At 43.4% G+C, this 17,335-nt stretch overlaps 1 protein-coding gene across 1 annotated transcript; it reads left to right on the forward strand.

The window, feature by feature from the left end:
- Positions 1-1,220: 1,220 nt before the first annotated feature.
- LOC138881392 (uncharacterized) lies at positions 1,221-14,277 on the forward strand. The gene is made up of 3 exons (XM_070161614.1): positions 1,221-1,799; positions 2,088-2,381; positions 13,831-14,277. The coding sequence occupies exons 1-3, from the start codon at positions 1,221-1,223 to the stop codon at positions 14,275-14,277; spliced, it is 1,320 nt and encodes a 439-aa protein (XP_070017715.1).
- The last annotated feature ends 3,058 nt before the right edge of the window (positions 14,278-17,335 follow it).

Genomic DNA, 17,335 nt, shown 5'->3' on the forward strand with positions numbered 1-17,335 from the left:
AAGTATTGCAACCAATTGAGGGGAGCCGGCGGCAAAGAAGTACTTCGGGGAAAGTCTGATAGGAATAGCTTCAGAGTGGTATATGGACCAAGACATATCTCGATGGCATATATGGGATGATCTCGCCAGAGATTTTGTGAGACAATTCCAGTATAACATCGACATTGCACCAGACCGAAATTCTCTGTCAAACTTGAAGAAGAAACCTTCAGAAAGCTTCAAAGAATATGCTATTAAATGGCGCGAGCAGGCATCGAGGGTAAAACCTCCCATGGACGAGATAGAAATGGTCACTACTTTTCTCCAGGCTCAAGAATCAGAATATGATGTCAGCCATGGGAAAGCCTTTCGCGGAAGCAATCAAGATCGGGGAGATGGTAGAGAACGGTTTGAAAACGGGTAGAATATTAAGTCAGGCATCCATAAGGGCAACCTCCCAAGCCGTCCAAAGCGGGTCCAGAGGAATGGCAAGAGGGAAGAAAATGAAGAAACGTCCATGGCAGCATCAGAAGCAAGGGAATATCGTTATCCCAGGCCCCCGTTTTCCAGAAAGAACCCTACAACATTACTACCCCCACCAAAATGTGACGTATGCTACTCAACCCTACATGGTCATGAATACCCAGCCCTATGTCCATCCACCACAGCAAGCCAATCGAGGCCAAGCTCCACCTCCTAGAAATCAGCCTCCCTACCGGAACCACTATAATCCACAGCCCCCTCAAAATAACTTCCGCCCTCAGGAACCACCTAGAAGACAGACTTTCACACCTATTGGTGAACCATATTCTACCTTGTTCCCAAAGCTAGTCCATATGGGTTTCCTGCAGCAAGTCCCTCAAACAAGGCACAATCCGGCATAACCTGCTTACAAAGCCGGTGTTAGGTGCGCTTATCATTCAGGAGCGGAAGGGCACGATACAAATGATTGTTGGGGCTTGAGAAGGGTAGTTGAGAACTTACTAGAGCAGGGGAAGATAGTACTAAGGGACGAGGAGGTCCCAAATGTAACTAACAATCCGTTGTCCGCTCACAATAATGGGTCGTTGATTGGAATGATTTGCGAGGACAAGGAATTTGATCCTGCTTTAAAAGCTATAATCACCATCTTCGATGCAGGTAAAAAGCCTAAAACCAGCCCAAAGCTAGAGAAAGGGGAAAAGAAGGCCAGTACTGTCAAGGTTTAGCCCGAAGAGAAGGTTGAGAAAAAGACAGTAACGATGTTGCCTGTGAGGAATGAAGTCCTTTACGTTCCACGAGGTCGAGCAGAGAAGCCGCAGAGGTTCGAAGTCAAAAGGGCAAAACCGATGTACATACCAAAAGGGTCCTATGTGGTCCGGGGGACGATTCAACCATCTCGGCTGAACGAGCCAGTGGTTATCGGACACGTGCCACAGAGGCCGATGACAAACCCGTCCACAGTACCGTGGAACTATCAAAGAACGTTGGTTACGTACAAAGGCAGAGAAGTCACGGGAGAACTTTCGGAGAATACTTTCATTGGAAGGTATTCGAACACTCAAGAGTTAAACAACGCCACACGGAAGCGCTTCCCACCCAAAGAGCCTGTAAGCGTTGAGGAAGCGGAAGCTTTCTTCCAAAAGATGAAAATGCCTGACTACGAAGTGGTAGATCAACTACGCAAGTGCCCCGAGCAAGTGTCCATGCTATCTCTGCTGATGAGGTCGGCCGAACACCAAAAGATCTTGCTCAAGACCCTAAACGAAGCGTACGTACCAGTTGAAACCTCAGTCGAACAACTAGAAAGGATGACGGAGAGGTTCTTCGCCGTTAACCAGGTTTCTTTCAGCAAGAACGACTTACCTCCAGAGGGAGAAGCTCACAACAAAGCCTTACATCTGACAGTTAAATGCGAAGACTACTACGTCAAGCGGGTAATGTTGGATGGAGGATCAGGTGTTGACATTTGTCCGCTCTCCACACTGAAGAGAATGGAAATTGGGACCGGAAGAATCCGCCCCAATAATGTCTGCGTAAGGGCTTTTGATGGCGTCAAGAGGGACACCCTCGGGGAAATAGACTTGGTATTGACTATAGGACCAGTGGAGTTTGAAATAACATTCCAGGTGCTTGACATGGATACGTCTTACAATTTTCTCCTCGGCAGACCTTGGATTCATACGGCAGGGGCTGTGCCTTCCACTCTTCACCAAATGGTGAAGTTTGAGTACGAAGACCGGGAAATTGTGGTCCGCGGAGAAGACAAACAGTCTATTTATCGGGACCCATCCATCTCATATCTTAAACCAAGTGAAGGGAGCGAGCACACGGTTTATCAAGCTTTCGAAGTTGTGCTAGCGGAGCAGTATGAAGAAGGAAGACCTTGCCCCCAACCTTTCTTGTCCAACGCCTCAATCATGGTAGTTAAAGAAATGATCCGGCATGGATTCAGGCCAGGGAAAGGGCTCGGACGAATATTGCAAGGAATAACGGAACCCATCACCTTGCCTTCCACCAAGAAACCTTTTGGGATAGGTTTTCAACCCACTCCAAAAGATGAAGAGTGGGCAAAGAAGAGGAATAATGAGGGTTGGAAACTGCCTCGGCCATTGCCAGATTTATATGAAACTTTCGTCGGACCGAAATACATTGAAGAAGAAGACGATGAGGTTTTCACGGCCGAAGAGATCGATGAGATATGTGGGGCAATGAGAGAAATGCTCTACGAATCTCACATGGTTCAACCAGGAGAAGGCACAAGCACCGCTGAGATGCTATATGTGGGGCCAAACGCCAAGCTTCGAAACTGGGAGACCACGCCATTCCCAACTAGACAGGAGTCTGGGTAGACCTATCCTGCCACCCTTCTTGCATCACGAGTTATCCCCAGGATATAACTTGGATGTTTTTCCCTTCAATTGTTGTTTTGAATTCCTGAAATATAAACATTGTTATCTTCAAAATTCCAAGAAATAAAAATCATTGTTTTCTCATTTTTCCTTTGTTCTGATTTTTTGTTATTTTTCCTTTATCTTTTCTTTCAGTTATAATAATGTGGCTTTAAATAATATGACATGCTTGCGGACTTCACGCCCAGATCACAACGAGCTGTTTAATTGTGAAATAATGAACCAAGAATCAGAATATGACGAAGAAGAGGCTTTTAGGGAAATAAATCGAGAATTGGAACACTTTGAGAATAAACCTAAGCCGAATCTGAATGACACTGAACCGGTTAATTTGGGAACTCCTGAAGAAATCCGAGATACCAAGATAAGCATTCACACGGATGAGAAAACGCGAGACGCGATAATTCAACTCCTTTTTGAATTTAAAGATGTGTTTGATTGGTCATACGATGACATGCCAGGATTAGGTGTTAATCTAGTGGTGCATAAATTGCCAATTCACCCTGATTGTCCTCCAGTTTAACAAAAGCAAAGAAAGTTCAAAACTAATGTCAGTGACAAGATTAAAGAATAGATCACCAAGCAGCTGAAAATGGGAGTAATTCGGGTAGTCCAGTACACCACGTGGTTGGAAAATGTAGTTCCAGTGCCGAAAAAAGATGGAAAGACTCGGGTATGTGTGGATTATCGAGATCTGAACAAGGCGAGTCCCAAAGACAATTTCCCATTACCCAATATCCACATCCTTGTGTATAATTGCGCCAAACATGAGATCCAGTCTTTCGTAGATTGTTACACTGGGTATCATCAGGTGTTGATGGATGAAGAAGACGCCGAGAAAACTACCTTCACTACACCTTGGGGCACTTACTATTATTAGGTTATGCCATTCGGTCTGAAGAATGCTGGGGCAACTTACATGAGAGCCATGACTACCATTTTTCATGACATGATGCATCAAGAGATAGAGGTGTATGTGGACGACGTGATAGTCTAGTCCAGGACTCGGGACAATCATATCCAAGACTTGAGGAAATTCTTCGAGAGACTGAGGAAGTACGACTTGAAGCTGAACCCGGCCAAATGCGCTTTCGGAGTCCCATCAGGAAAGCTTTTGGGTTTCATAGTAAGCAGGAGAGGTATCGAATTAGATCCAACAAAGATAAAATCTATCAGAGATCTACCTCCCCAAGAACGAAGAAAGACGTGATGAGTCTATTGGGCAGGTTAAACTATATCAGCCGATTCATTGCCCAGCTGACTAGCACGTGTGAGCCCATATTTAAGCTATTGAGGAAGGATGCAGTGATCAAATGGATAGCTGAGTGTCAGGAAGCTTTTGACACGATCAAAGAATATCTTTCAAATCCCCCAGTTTTGGTCCCGCCAGAGCCAGAGAGACCCCTGTTCTTGTATCTAACAGTCTTGGAAAATTCTTTCGGTTGCGTCCTCGGGCAACATGACATAACCGGAAAGAAGGAGCAGGAAATCTACTATTTGAGCAAGAAATTCACCGGCTATGAGGCCAAGTATACTTTGCTAGAAAGAACGTGTTGTACTTTGACATGGGTTGCTCAAAAATTGAGACATTATCTCCAAGCTCACACTACTTACCTCATAAGCAGGTTGGACCCTTTGAAGTACATATTTCAGAAGCCAATGCCTACGGGAAGACTGGCCAAGTGGCAAATCTTACTTACTGAATTTGACATAGTCTATGTCACCCGCACGGCGATGAAAGCCCAGGCGTTAGCAGATCATCTAGCCGAAAACCCGGTGGATGAAGAGATAAACACCATAGAAGTAGCCTCGGAAAGCGCTCATGTTTGGAAGATGTTCTTTGATGGGGCCGTAAACACTAAAGGGGTTGAAATTGGGGCAATTTTGATCTCACCCTCTGGCCAACACTATCCTGCTACAGCTAGACTGTGTTTCTTCTGCACGAGCAATACAGCTGAATATGAAGCCTGCATCATGGGCATGCATATGGCGATCGATCAGGATGTTGAAGATTTATTGATTATGGGGGATTCTGACCTGATTATCCGGCAAGCCCAAGGCAAATGGGAAACTCGGGATGTCAAGCTTATTCCTTACCGACAGCACGTGGAGGACCTCAGCAAGCGTTGCATGTCAACAGAGTTCAGGTACATCCCGCGGTGTCACAATGAACTAGCGGATGCACTTGCTACCTTATCTTAAATGTTACCCTACCCAGGCAATGCCCACGTCGATCCCTTAGAAATCCAAATCAGGGAAAGACACGGTTACTGTAATGTAATCGATGCAGGATCACGTACACAGTCATGGTACCATGATGTCAAGAGGTTCTTGAAGATGCAAGAATACCCCGAACATGCTACCGGAGATCAGAAGAGGACTATCAGGCGGCATGCAGGAGGTTTCTTTTTGAGCGGCGAGGTATTGTATAAAAGGACCCCGGACCTCAATTTGTTAAGATGTGTTGACGCCGAGGAGGCGGGAAGAATTATGCATGAAGTACATGCAGGAGTGTGCGGGCCCCACATGAACGGGTATGTTTTGGCAAAGAAAATCCTTCGAGCAGGTTATTACTGGATGACCATGGAAAATGACTGTTTTAGCTTCGTTCGAAAATGTCATCAATGTCAGATACACGGTGATTTGATTCATGCGCCTCCCACAGAACTGCATCACATGTCTGCACCTTAGCCATTTGTTGCTTGGGGCTTGGACGTCATTGGTCCGATCGAGTCGAAGGCCTCAAATGGACACAAATTCGTATTGGTTGCTATTGACTACTTCACGAAATGGGTAGAAGCGGTCACTCTCAAATCAGTCACTAAGAAGGCTATAGTGGATTTTGTACATTCGAATCTTATCTGTCATTTTGGTATTCCCGCAACTATCATCACAGATAACGCAGCAAACCTAAATAGTCACTTGATGGGAGATGTATGCGAGCAGTTCAAAATAATGCGCAGGAACTCCACTCCTTATCGGCTCAAGGCCAATGGTGCTGTTGAAGCAGCAAACAAGAACATCAAGAAGATTTTGAGGAAGACGATCCAGAGCTCCCGACAATGGCATGAACAGTTACCCTTTGCGTTGCTGGGATATCGCACTACAGTACGCACATCAGTAGGGGCAACCCCTTATTTGTTGGTTTATGGGACCGAGGCTGTGATACCAGCAGAGGTAGAAATTCCTTCGCTACGAACCATTGTCGAAGCAGAGATTGAAGATAGCGAGTGGGTTAAGACTCGATTGGAGCATTTGACTTTGATCGACGAGAAACGAATGGCTGCGGTTTGTCATGGGCAGTTGTACCAACAAGGAATGGCCCGTGCTTACAACAAGAAAGTACGACCCAGGAATTTTGAAGTGGGTCAACTGGTATTAAGGCGCATTCTGCCATATCACCAGGAAGCGAAAGGAAAATTTGCTCCTAATTGGAAAGGCCCATACATCATCAGGAAGATATTGCCGAGAGGAGCATTGTATTTGGGTGATATTGAAGGAAATGATCCTGAAACAGCGGTGAATGCGGATGCAGTCAAAAGGTACTATGTCTGAGTTTTACTTCGGTGATGTCTTGGCACATTTGAGATGATGAAGAATTTGTTCCCGCTGCCCAAACACTATCAACTCTCTCCACAAGCCCTTAGAGCCGGTTCCATTTCTTTGTAAAAAAAAAATCGAAAAACATTGATTGAGCTTGAACTATGTCTGACTTGATTCCGAAAGGATACGTAGGCAGCCTCTCTCTGGGGTTCAGTCACACCAAAATAAAATCCAATTTGCCCAGAAATTGAAACCGAGTCACACCAAACGGCTTAGAAGTTGTAGTTTCATCTACCATTCTTTTACCAAGCACAAGTCCTTCGGATCAATTGCCAAAGGCAGGGGAGGCCAAGAGATATCATGATTGGAGGCCGGTACATTCAGAATTGAGAGAAATAAAATGAGAGAGTCTTGTCGGTGAAAACCTTCAGGCACCGTGAGGAGACGGGAGTAGAGAAACGAAAAGGAGAGATCTTGTTTAGTAAAAACTCGCAAAGAATGCTATCAAGCGACAACAAGAATAGAAATGAGAGAGGTCGACTAGCGAAAACCCGCAAAGGGCGCTGTCGGCCGAAAGGATGATTCCACCTTAGGAAGTCTTGGCAAAGTTCCACAGGTTTGGAAACATAGATCTATTTTGGTTCATGAGGAAATGCAAGTTCATTGAAGGTCAGGCGTCCAGTCTAAAAAGCATATCATGTCAATTTAAAGTCAGCATGTTTCCCTCAGATAAGTCTTTCTTGTCCCGAAAGAGACACTTCTCTTCTAAAATTTGCTTTCTCCGTTCTTTGTTTTACTTTTATTTGAATCCCTTTCATTTTTAACCCCAAGTTCCAGATATACTGGAAAGAATAGGTGGCAGGACTGGTTTAACGGAGCTCCGTTTCGTAAGAAGTAAATACCCCGCTTCAGCAGTACGTTTGTCCAAACCCAATGGATCATGATGTTGGCTGCATTCGGAGTAAAGCCACACACACCCATTAAAAAAATCCCCACAGGGTCTCCCTTTGTAAAAATCCCCACAGAGCCTCCCTTTGTAAAAATTCCCCAAAGAGTCTGCCCCAGCAAATCCCCAACGAGTCTGCCTTGTACAAATCCCCACAAAGTCTCCCCAATAAAAATCCCCACAGAGTCTCCCCAGTAAAAATCCCCACTGAATCTGCCTAGGTAAAAATCCCCAAGCAGAATGGGATGAAAGAACCAAAGCCTTACACGGGCAAATCATCACAGAATCCGGGAACGCGAGTTTGAACAGCCTAAAGGGATCTCGCCCGTGGATCCAATCAATGGAGGAGTTTCTCAACAGGAACAAGGACGCAACAAAGCAATTGGAACAATCAAGGTCACCGAACCAACCACCATTTTAAAACTGACAATTGTTCTTTGTTTGGAAGATTGAAACAGGTGTGATCCGGGGCAACCGTCCAAAAGCAGGTGCCGCCCAAGAAGAAAAGGAATACACAAGTGCAAGAAACGGCTTTGCAATAAGGAATCGACCCAAAAGAGAAGTTTCCCCAAAGTTCTCTCCTGCATTTTACTAAACGAAATATAATAAAAAAATGAAAAAGGAAGTAAGAAGAAAAACTCAGCGTTTTGTTTTAGCCAGCATTAGGGCTCCAATCCCTGAACTGAGCATTTTTCCATTTAGCCAGCATTAGGGCTCCAATCCCTGAACTGAGCGTTTTTCCTTTAGCCAGCATTAGGGCTCCAATCCCTGAACTGAGCGCTTTTCCATTTAGCCAGCATTAGGGCTCCAATCCCTGATCTGAGCGTTTTTCCATTTAGCCAGCATTAGGGCTCCAATCCCTGAACTGAGCATTTTCCTGTTAGCCAGCATTAGGGCTCCAACCTCTGAACTGAGCATTTTCCTGTTAGCCAGCATTAGGGCTCCAACCCCTGAACTGAGCATTTTCCTATTAGCCAGCATTAGGGCTCCAATTCCTGAACTGAGCATTTTCCTGTTAGCCAGCATTAGGGCTCCAACCCCTGAACTGAGCATTTTCCTGTTAGCCAGCATTAGGGCTCCACCCCTGAACTGAGCATTTTTTCTGTCAGCCAGCATTAGGGCTCCAACCCCTGAACTGAGCATTTTTTCTATTAGCCAGCATTAGGGCTTCAATCCCTGAACTGAGCACTTTTTCCTGTTGGCCAGTATTAGGGCTCCAACCCCTGAACTGAGCATTTTTTCTGTCAGCCAGCATTGAGCATTTTTTCTGTTAGCCAGCATTAGGGCTCCAACCCCTGAACTGAGCATTTTTCTGTTAGCCAGCATTAGGGCTACGACCCCTGAACTGAGCGTTTTCCTGTTAGCCGGCATTAGGGCTCCAATCCCTGAGTTGTGCATTTTGTTTAGCCAGCATTATGGCTCCAATCCCTGAACTGAGCGTTTATTTTATGTTAGCCGACATTAGGGCTCCAATCCCTGAGTCAAGCACTTTTTCATTTAGCCAGCATTAGGGCTCCGACCCCTGAACTGAGCGTTTTTTTTAGCCGACATTAGGGCTCCAATCCCTGAGTCGTGCATTTTTACCTTTGGCGACATTAGGTCTCCAATCCCTGAGTTGCGTTTTATAGACTAGAGTTTTTTCCAATCCCCGCATCAGTACTATAGATTTATTATGGAAATTAACTCATGAAATTTTCCTAGTGAAACTGGGGAAGAAAAATTTCGTTCGTTTATTTCGTTTGTCTCAGCAGGTTTGACCTCGAGGCGCATGGATCGAGATGACCTACGGGATGAGTCTCAACCTTGAATAAAGAAAAGTAGAAAAGAACAAAAGGAGAAGATGTTCCCAAATACTAGAACAAACAAACGGTGGGTCGCTCCAAAAGTCGATCAAAGTCCCGAGCTCCGCCAATCCCGTCTCACTCAATACCGCAAAAATAAACAGGCGCCTACAACTTGCGAGCATCAAGATTCGGATCGATGTCTACAAGCAGAATCAGCTAACACCCAAGATCAAGTTGCAAAAGAATTATAGATAGGAATCTTGTAACTAGCGGTTGACAGGCATAAGCAGCTAGTTCAGTTTCAATTTCCTTTGGTTGTAATAAGGAGGTCAGTAAAGCGGTAGTGGCAACAGCAGCAACAGTAACAACAAGCATTGCAATTCCATGGTAGTCCCAGCTACCTAAATTTCCCGAACTACATTGACCTTATTCCTGTTTATCCCAGGATATGTAGGAAACCTCTGAAGCAAAGGTTCGGTCAAAAGCTTTTAAGAAATGTTTCACACGGAGTACCCGACGAGCGAAAATCGTTCATACCCGCTCACTTTATCTTTGCACGAAAACTCTTTGTGTTTTGGGCAAAGAGGGGCAGCTGTGAGCATTTGATTTTTGCTTCACGGAAATTACTCCAAAAGAAATCAAAACTAAAACAAATGGTTTTGTTGTACAATTTTTTTTTTGATTTTACGTGGCATTTTTGGTAGTTAGCTGTAGTTTGTGTGTGATTGTTTAGTTTTGTCGAATGAAAATGCAAAAATGCATGTCACATATGAACTTGGATATCATTCTACTATTAGGAATTAATCAAACCATAAGTTGGTTTTAAAAGGGAAATCACAAAATATGCAGCTGTTATTCTATTTGTTGTCCTTGAGTGATTTTAAATGTTAATGTGTGTGATAGTTGTTTAATATTTGTATAGTTTTGTTTTACAATTTAGGTGGGATTTTTAGAAATTAAAGAATAAAGAAGAAAGGGGTTTTCGGATTGGGCCAGTTTGAATTAAATAAGAACAGGCCCAAACCAAAATAACTCAGTCCAAATACCCTTTTACCCGATCCAATTAGGCGGGCCACACGACCGTCCTAACGACGTCGTTGTGTCACCCTCAATTTGGACCGTTGATCTTACTAGATTGACGGTCCAGATCACTCACTCATAACCCCATACCCGACCCGTTACCCAAACCAACCCCGACCCCAACACTAAACCAAACGACACCGTTTGATTAGCTCTTGGATCTTGGTCGTTGATCTTGACTGATCCAATGGCCAGGATCAAAACACACCCCCCCCCGTATATAACCCCTCATCTCTCACCCCGCACCCCCAAGCAAGACCCCTCCCTCATCTTCGTCTCCCTCACCAGACCTAGACCCCACGGATCTAGGGTTTTCAACAGTTCAAGACGTGTCAAGTTTCAAGGTCGATTGTTTCCTATTCAGTATTGTAGGCCTATTTCTCACGAAATAGACATATAATACTAATTAGGACCCAAGTTTGAAAGAACATGCTGTTTGAAATCTGAGAAAAGAACAGTAAGTTCTCCTTAATTCCTTTGGTCGCCTTCTGCAGTTTTGTTTGTCGATTTTAAATAGCATCTTTGTCTTGATCTATTTCTTGTCTTTGGTTCAGTGCTTCTTTTTTTTATCAGACCTTTTATTAGGTCTAGTTCCCCTGATCGATAGATTACATGATGTAAATTGTTCGGTCAATTTATAGTTCATTATATGTGAGTCAGTTTTAACCGGATAGTTAGCTCTAATCCTGGCTTTGGTGCCAAGTCCATTTCAGCATGTTTTTGATATTTTTGTTTAAATGATGTATGGCATTGGTCCAGTTGTCCCCTATATGTGATGTGTGCTTCCTTTGTTCTTTGATATACGGTGAGTTCAGTATATTCATAGGATTTCTTTCACTCCATTTCAGCTTAATTTGAAATTATGAATCAATCATCCCCACAATGTGCAGTTGGTGGTTTGGGAAGTTTTTGACCTTGATAGTTAGCTAGACTTGTGTTCTGAGTCATGGTGATGTTGTTACTGAGTTTTCTGTTTAAGTATGGATGCATTTTTTAGTTTTAGTTTCAGTTTCAATGTTCTGCTGAGCTTTTGTTAAGGGATTAAAATTAACTTGACAGTATGTGCTGTCAGGGCATATTCAGGCTGCCCATACTCTTGTTTAGCTTAATAAAAGGGAAACCACTTTTAATATTTAAAGATAGGGTTGTCAGGGGGAATCTCATTGGAGGGAGGCTTTATTTTTATCTGTTGAGTGGAAAAAATAGCAGGAGAACATGGGAGGGGGTTCAGTTTGTTTAAATAGGCTGATTTGAATGGGCTGGGAGAAGCTATAAAAACAGAAGGGTCTCCATTAGTGCGGTAGAGGTTTTTTTGGAGCCATCAAAAACAGCCCCCTAAAAAACTTATTTTTGGGAATTGCTGAGCAGTATAAAATCATAGAGAGAACAGAGGGGAAGAGGGATTTTTTGAGGTTTATCTTTTTGTTCTGAAAACAGCTGACAAAAAGGGGTTAGATAAAACATCATTCCATTGAGCTTTGGTTCAGTTCAAAGCCCCAGTAGTTGATATTGATCTTCTGGTTTGACTCTAACTTGTTGGAACTTCTTATGCAATCTACTGGTCCAACTTTGATTTGAGTTCAAGTCCATTTTGAGTCTTTTGCATGTTGTTTGTGGCTGTTTGGGTTTCACAAATCATTTCGGGCTTCGTTTGAGTGTGTTCCTGGTGCATCTAGTTGCTGAAACTGCTGTGTTGCTGGTGCTGTTTGTTATTTATCACTGCTGATGCACTGATCACTCCTCTTTTCCTTCTTGTTGTCCAATTTCCAGGTACATATTTGAATCTCATACTGATGTAACAGTAAAAGCATGAAATGAAAGATGCAAAAGAGTTTAATCAGTTGTCATTGTACTTATAGCTTTATAAATGTTGCTAAAATTGTTTAATTCTTTAGTTTATAGCTCAATAGAGAACACCTTAGTTAGATCATACTTAATTGAAACTTAGTTGGTCTAAAACTGCGATATATGGTTTGTTTAGTAGTATACATGATGTAGCTATGTAATTCATGGAATGTACAATTAGCTAGTATAATTGTTAATTTGAACTTCCTCTCCAGTTATGTTTTGAATATGTACGGCATGTGGCTTTTAACCTTGCCAAATGCAATGTAGTTTTAATCTTTTGAGTTTTAACTTTATTGGATCCCGTTTAGGCAGTTTATAGGACAAGTTTCGAATACCATTAGTAGCATCTTCTAATAAGTAATTCCATTAATCTTGTTTAAATGGGTTAGTTTAAATTCAACTTGAGAAGCGTTTGGAGTGAGCTTAGCATTTCATCAATCTTATATGCAATTTCCTTTACCAAATTAAAAGCATGTTCACCCATGGAATAAGGCACGAAACAATTCCCGCCTCATAAACAATTAAACAGGTAATTAACAAGAATCCGGAGTTGGCCAAGCATGCAATTCAATTAGTATGTATTTTCTTTCTTCCATTTCCTAGAGACGAGCATAATAAAGATGTAGTCATTGTAGGTTTATCCTTTCAAAAAATAATGAGACGAGCCTCGGCAAATAAAAAATGCAAATTGCGGGGCCCTCAATAATTGATCATAATAAATACTTAGAATTCGGGATGGACTGTTTAGTGAATTTCACTGCCTTCCCCAAAGATAATAACGCGTTAGACTCTTTAGGCGCGACTTAATTAAATTACATTCTTAAATTCGGGTGCACATTTATGTGACCCAAATTCAAATCTCAACGGAGTCGAAATGTGTTAACAACTACGGGTGCATTGATTGTGACGTGGTTCGAGATGCATTTTCACGACGTTTCAATTCTATAAAAATAAATGATAATAATAAAAGCGGTTTAAACTTAATAAAAGCACATAAGTCACAACATGTATTTGAATCAGATATTTAGCCATTATAACAATTTAAGCGACCGTGCTAGAACCACGGGATTCGAGGGTGCCTAACACCTTCCCTCGGGTTAACAGAATTCCTTACTTAGAATTTCTGGTTCGTAGACTTCATTTGGAAAGTCAAAAATTTCCTCGATTGGGATTCAAGATAAACAGGTGACTTGGGACACCAAAAGCCAAACCTTTCCCAAGTGGCGACTGTGAATTAAATAAATAATCCCATTTCGAATATTGTCACTTAAATTGGAAAAACTCCCTCGCGTATTTTACCCTTCGGGGCGGGGCGCGCAAAAATGAGGTGTGACAAATGGGCCTCAAGAGCATCCAGCCTTATGCTCCGTGTCGGGTTCTGAGACAACTCGGGAGATGCCAAACCGTGCCACGAGAGGAAGATCTTAGTGTTCAAGTAATTGAAATTAGCCCTGACGGACAGTTTCCCGAAGCAAAAGTCCGTGAGATTTGGAATGAATGTCAATATCTACAAGCAGATACTTGTGTGCAGGATCGGGCCAAAGGAGAAATGTCGCCAGAATACCTCGCATGGTACAGAAGAGAACTTGAGCATCAGAGGCCAGCTAAAAGACCCCACATCCAGGATTTCACTGAATCTTCACAAGAACAATGGAGTTGGCTAGCAAAATAAGAAGGCTATCAGGCCGAAATTAGCAAGTGGAAACAACAGATCGGAGTTCTGAAATTTGAGAATAGTGTTCAAGTTGCTGCTAATCAGGGAGAAAAGAACATGTTGGCCCAAGAAAATGAGGTGCTTAGGGCCCAAGTCCAGCAAATGAGGATAGCGGCCAATAACCAACAAAGGAGTCGGTCAGACGAGCGGTTGATAAAGGGGCTGAAAAGGGAAATTGGTGAGTGCCGAGATGAGCTGAAAAAATCTGAAGGCACCATAGCAGAACTCCGGGCACAGTGGGTAAAAAGAACGGAAGAACGCACCCATTACATGCAACAATTAAAGAAGGATTATGAAAAGACTATCGGTAGTCTGAAAAGGAAAGTGGTCACCCTTGAAGATAAAGCAGTTAAGCAAGCTAAAACTTTTGAGACTGAAAGTGAACACTGCTATGATTTACTGGCCCGAATGGAAGTAGAAATACAGCAGCTGCAAGATCAACATCTTCAGGATTCTCATGTGTTAGAGGCTCGCAATAATCAAGTAAGGTGATTGCTTGTAGAAAAGGGTAGAACAAGAGACAAGATTGAGACCATTGCCCATGCCATCCTCAGGAGATGTCGGGCATGTGAAGACATGACCCGCGCTACCTTTTTTTCGGCAGTAATAATTTATGTCAAGCGAACCATGTATGAGCTGGAGAAACTTGAAAGTGATTTGGCACCTAAGCTCGCGGCGAGGCCGAACGATGCCCCGCGGGCACCCACTTTTGAAGCACTAATGTATTCATAGATCGAGTCTGTATTTTCCATTCTAGAGTTTGTTGTTTATCAGTCTATTTTCTTTTTGCGTCCAAGTATGCTAGTATGTTCAGAGTTTGTATTTGAGTTTAGTTGGAATCCGTTATTTTCCATTTCAAAATGTTTAGTTTGTAATAGAATGTTGTGGTAATGAAAATCTGAAAAATTCCCTAAAAAATTTGATCCTTCATTTTGCACTTATTTTCACGAACTACGCCTGGTCTGATTCATGCGGGGTCACGATATGTAGGAAATCTCCATAGGATTCGACCGTAACCAAATGAAGAGAGAACAAAATAAGAAAAACAAGAGAGGATGGAAAAGGAGTAAGAAAAGAAAAGAGCGGAAAAACAAGAAAGGGATAAAATGCGGAGAGAAAAATGAAAGAGAGAAAAGAAATAAAACAAAAAGAAAAGAGAAAGCTTACCGTTGGAACTAAGGAAATGCTGGGATGACGCATGCGGTTGAACAAAATGCATAATAGAAATGGTTAACTGTATAGGTGCATTCATGCCCAACGTGCGGTTATCCAATCTGTTAAAGCCTAATCGCTAACAGAATTGTTGTCTAAATGTGTGAGTCTAGGTAGGTGGTTAGTTGTTTGGCATTCTGGCAACTCATCCATACAACACCCGGTCTAAAGATAAAGTGAACATGACTGGCCCGGAATCTGATACGAGTATTGTTGACCCATCAAAAGAAGTAGAAGAAATGGACGTTCATGCAATGAGGGAGGAAATGTATAAGTTGAAACAACAGATGGAAGAAATGTACCAAGCCTGGGCAAAGGGGCATCCACCGCCAGTTTATCCTGCTAACCCCGCTTATATCCCACCATTGGCTCAGCCTCAAGAGCCACCCACTGTGAATTCATCTCCAGCATTTCCCCTCTACCAACAATGCCAGGGCACCACTTCTCGTACATCACGGTCTCCTCCATCCAAACAAGTCTCATACCCTCTTCCACCAATCACTCCCGTTTTTGTGGCACCTCCGCCTGCAACCCTACACTGATCCCCCAGTGAACCTCTGTTCCAGACGCATGACAACTAGTATTATCCCTCTGAGCCTACCTTCAAAGTGCCAGAACCCTACTCTTATACCCCTCATCTTGATCTCACGACAGGCACCGAGAAGCCGCCTAAAAACCCTGAGCAGGAGGAGATGATCAGAAAGGTCAAAAGTCTGGAGCAATCATTCCGAGACATGAGGGGGTTAGGGGGGCAAGTAAGTGTGGCCTATAAAGATTTATGTTTGTTCCCAAATGTTCAATTACTGGTTGGGTTCAAGATGCCTAAGTTTGATTTGTACGATAGGCATGGAGACCCACTAGCACATTTAAGGGGATTCTGTAGCAAGACGAGAGGAGCAGGAGGGAGAGATGAATTGCTGATGGCATATTTCAGCCAAAGTTTGAGTGGATCGGCGTTGGAATGGTACACTAGACAAGACCATAGAAGGTGGTACACCTGGGATGACTTGGGCCAAGTCTTCGCCTGTCAGTTTCAATACAATCTCGAAATCATCCCAGATCGACTGTCATTGACAAAGATCGAGAAGAAGACCGGTGAGAGCTTTCGAGAATATGGGTTCCGTTGGAGAGAGCAAGCGGCGAGGGTTGACCCCCGATGAAAGAGAGTGAAATGGTTGATTATTTCTTGCAGGCTTTAGAGCCCACCTATTTTGGTCATTTGGTGTCAGCAGTGGGCAAGTCCTTTAATGAAGTTGTGAAAATGGGAAGTATGGTTGAGGAAGGACTCAAAACCAATAAGATCATGAGTTATTCAGCAATCAAAGCAACCACCCAAGCCATTCAAAACGGCACTGGGGGTGTGCTTGGGAAGAAGAAGAAAGAAGAGGTTGCAAATGTCGAATCAGGATTATGGTCCAGGTATGGAAGCCCTTCACCATATTACAACCAACCCAGACCCCACCACCCAAATTACCCGTATACCCCATATGGCCCTCCTCAACACAATTATCCACCACCGGAGCCACAATTTTCCGTCCATCATGCCCAAGCTTATACCCAGCCTCCGGATCACGTGCAATGGCATGCGCCGGCTACCTAAAACACATACCCAGCTCCACAAAACACATATTCACACCCGAGGGCTTATAGGCCAGGAGTCGGCTTTCGCCCGAACCAAACTTTCAGAAATGAGAAAGTCCAGCACAAAAGAACCTTTACTCCATTGGGAGAATCTTATACCACTCCCTTCCATAGATTGAAATATCTTGGAATGTTGACACCAGTCGAGCCTAAAACGCCAAATCTCCCTCCAAGAAACCTGGACCATTCGGTCAGTTGTGAGTATTGTTTAGGGATGTCGGGGCACGATACTGATAAATGCTGGAGATTGAAGAACGCGGTGGAGGAACTTATTGATAATCGTCGAATTGAAGTACAGGCTCCGGAGGCACCAAACATTAATCAAAACCCGATGCTGGCACATCATGAGGCCAACATGATTGAACTGCTATATGAGGAACAGGGCCTAAAAAGCCCTCACAGACGGTCATGATGATCATTTCTATTGAATCCAAGGAGAAGGAAAACGCAGTTAGGGCAAAGCCAACAACCCAGCCAAAAGGGGTGAATGATAAGCCAGTGGTGGTAATAGGGAAAGGGTCGTCCGTCGTCGCAAAGAAGCCAGAGCCAGCCAAGTTAGTGGTACCAGGGGCATCGTCTGCGCCCGTGGTTATTGTGAAAGGGGTCTACATAGAACCAGTTGTCATAAAGCTGGTAGTCCAATTACCCGTAGTTGATAGCAAAGCCATGCCATGGAAATATGAAAAGGTAGTGGTGA

The sequence above is a fragment of the Nicotiana sylvestris genome, chromosome 11 (assembly GCF_000393655.2).
Source record: "Nicotiana sylvestris chromosome 11, ASM39365v2, whole genome shotgun sequence".
Lineage (NCBI taxonomy): Eukaryota > Viridiplantae > Streptophyta > Magnoliopsida > Solanales > Solanaceae > Nicotiana > Nicotiana sylvestris.

Bases quoted from the DNA above. Each gene is read 5' to 3' on its own strand.
- LOC138881392 (XM_070161614.1), top strand. From the start codon at position 1,221: ATGTTGCCTGTGAGGAATGAAGTCCTTTACGTTCCACGAGGTCGAGCA. The intron at 1,800-2,087 runs GTTTCTTTCAGC...ATAACATTCCAG, and splicing joins GGTTCTTCGCCGTTAACCAG to GTGCTTGACATGGATACGTC. The intron at 2,382-13,830 runs GTAGTTAAAGAA...GCTGCTAATCAG, and splicing joins TGTCCAACGCCTCAATCATG to GGAGAAAAGAACATGTTGGC.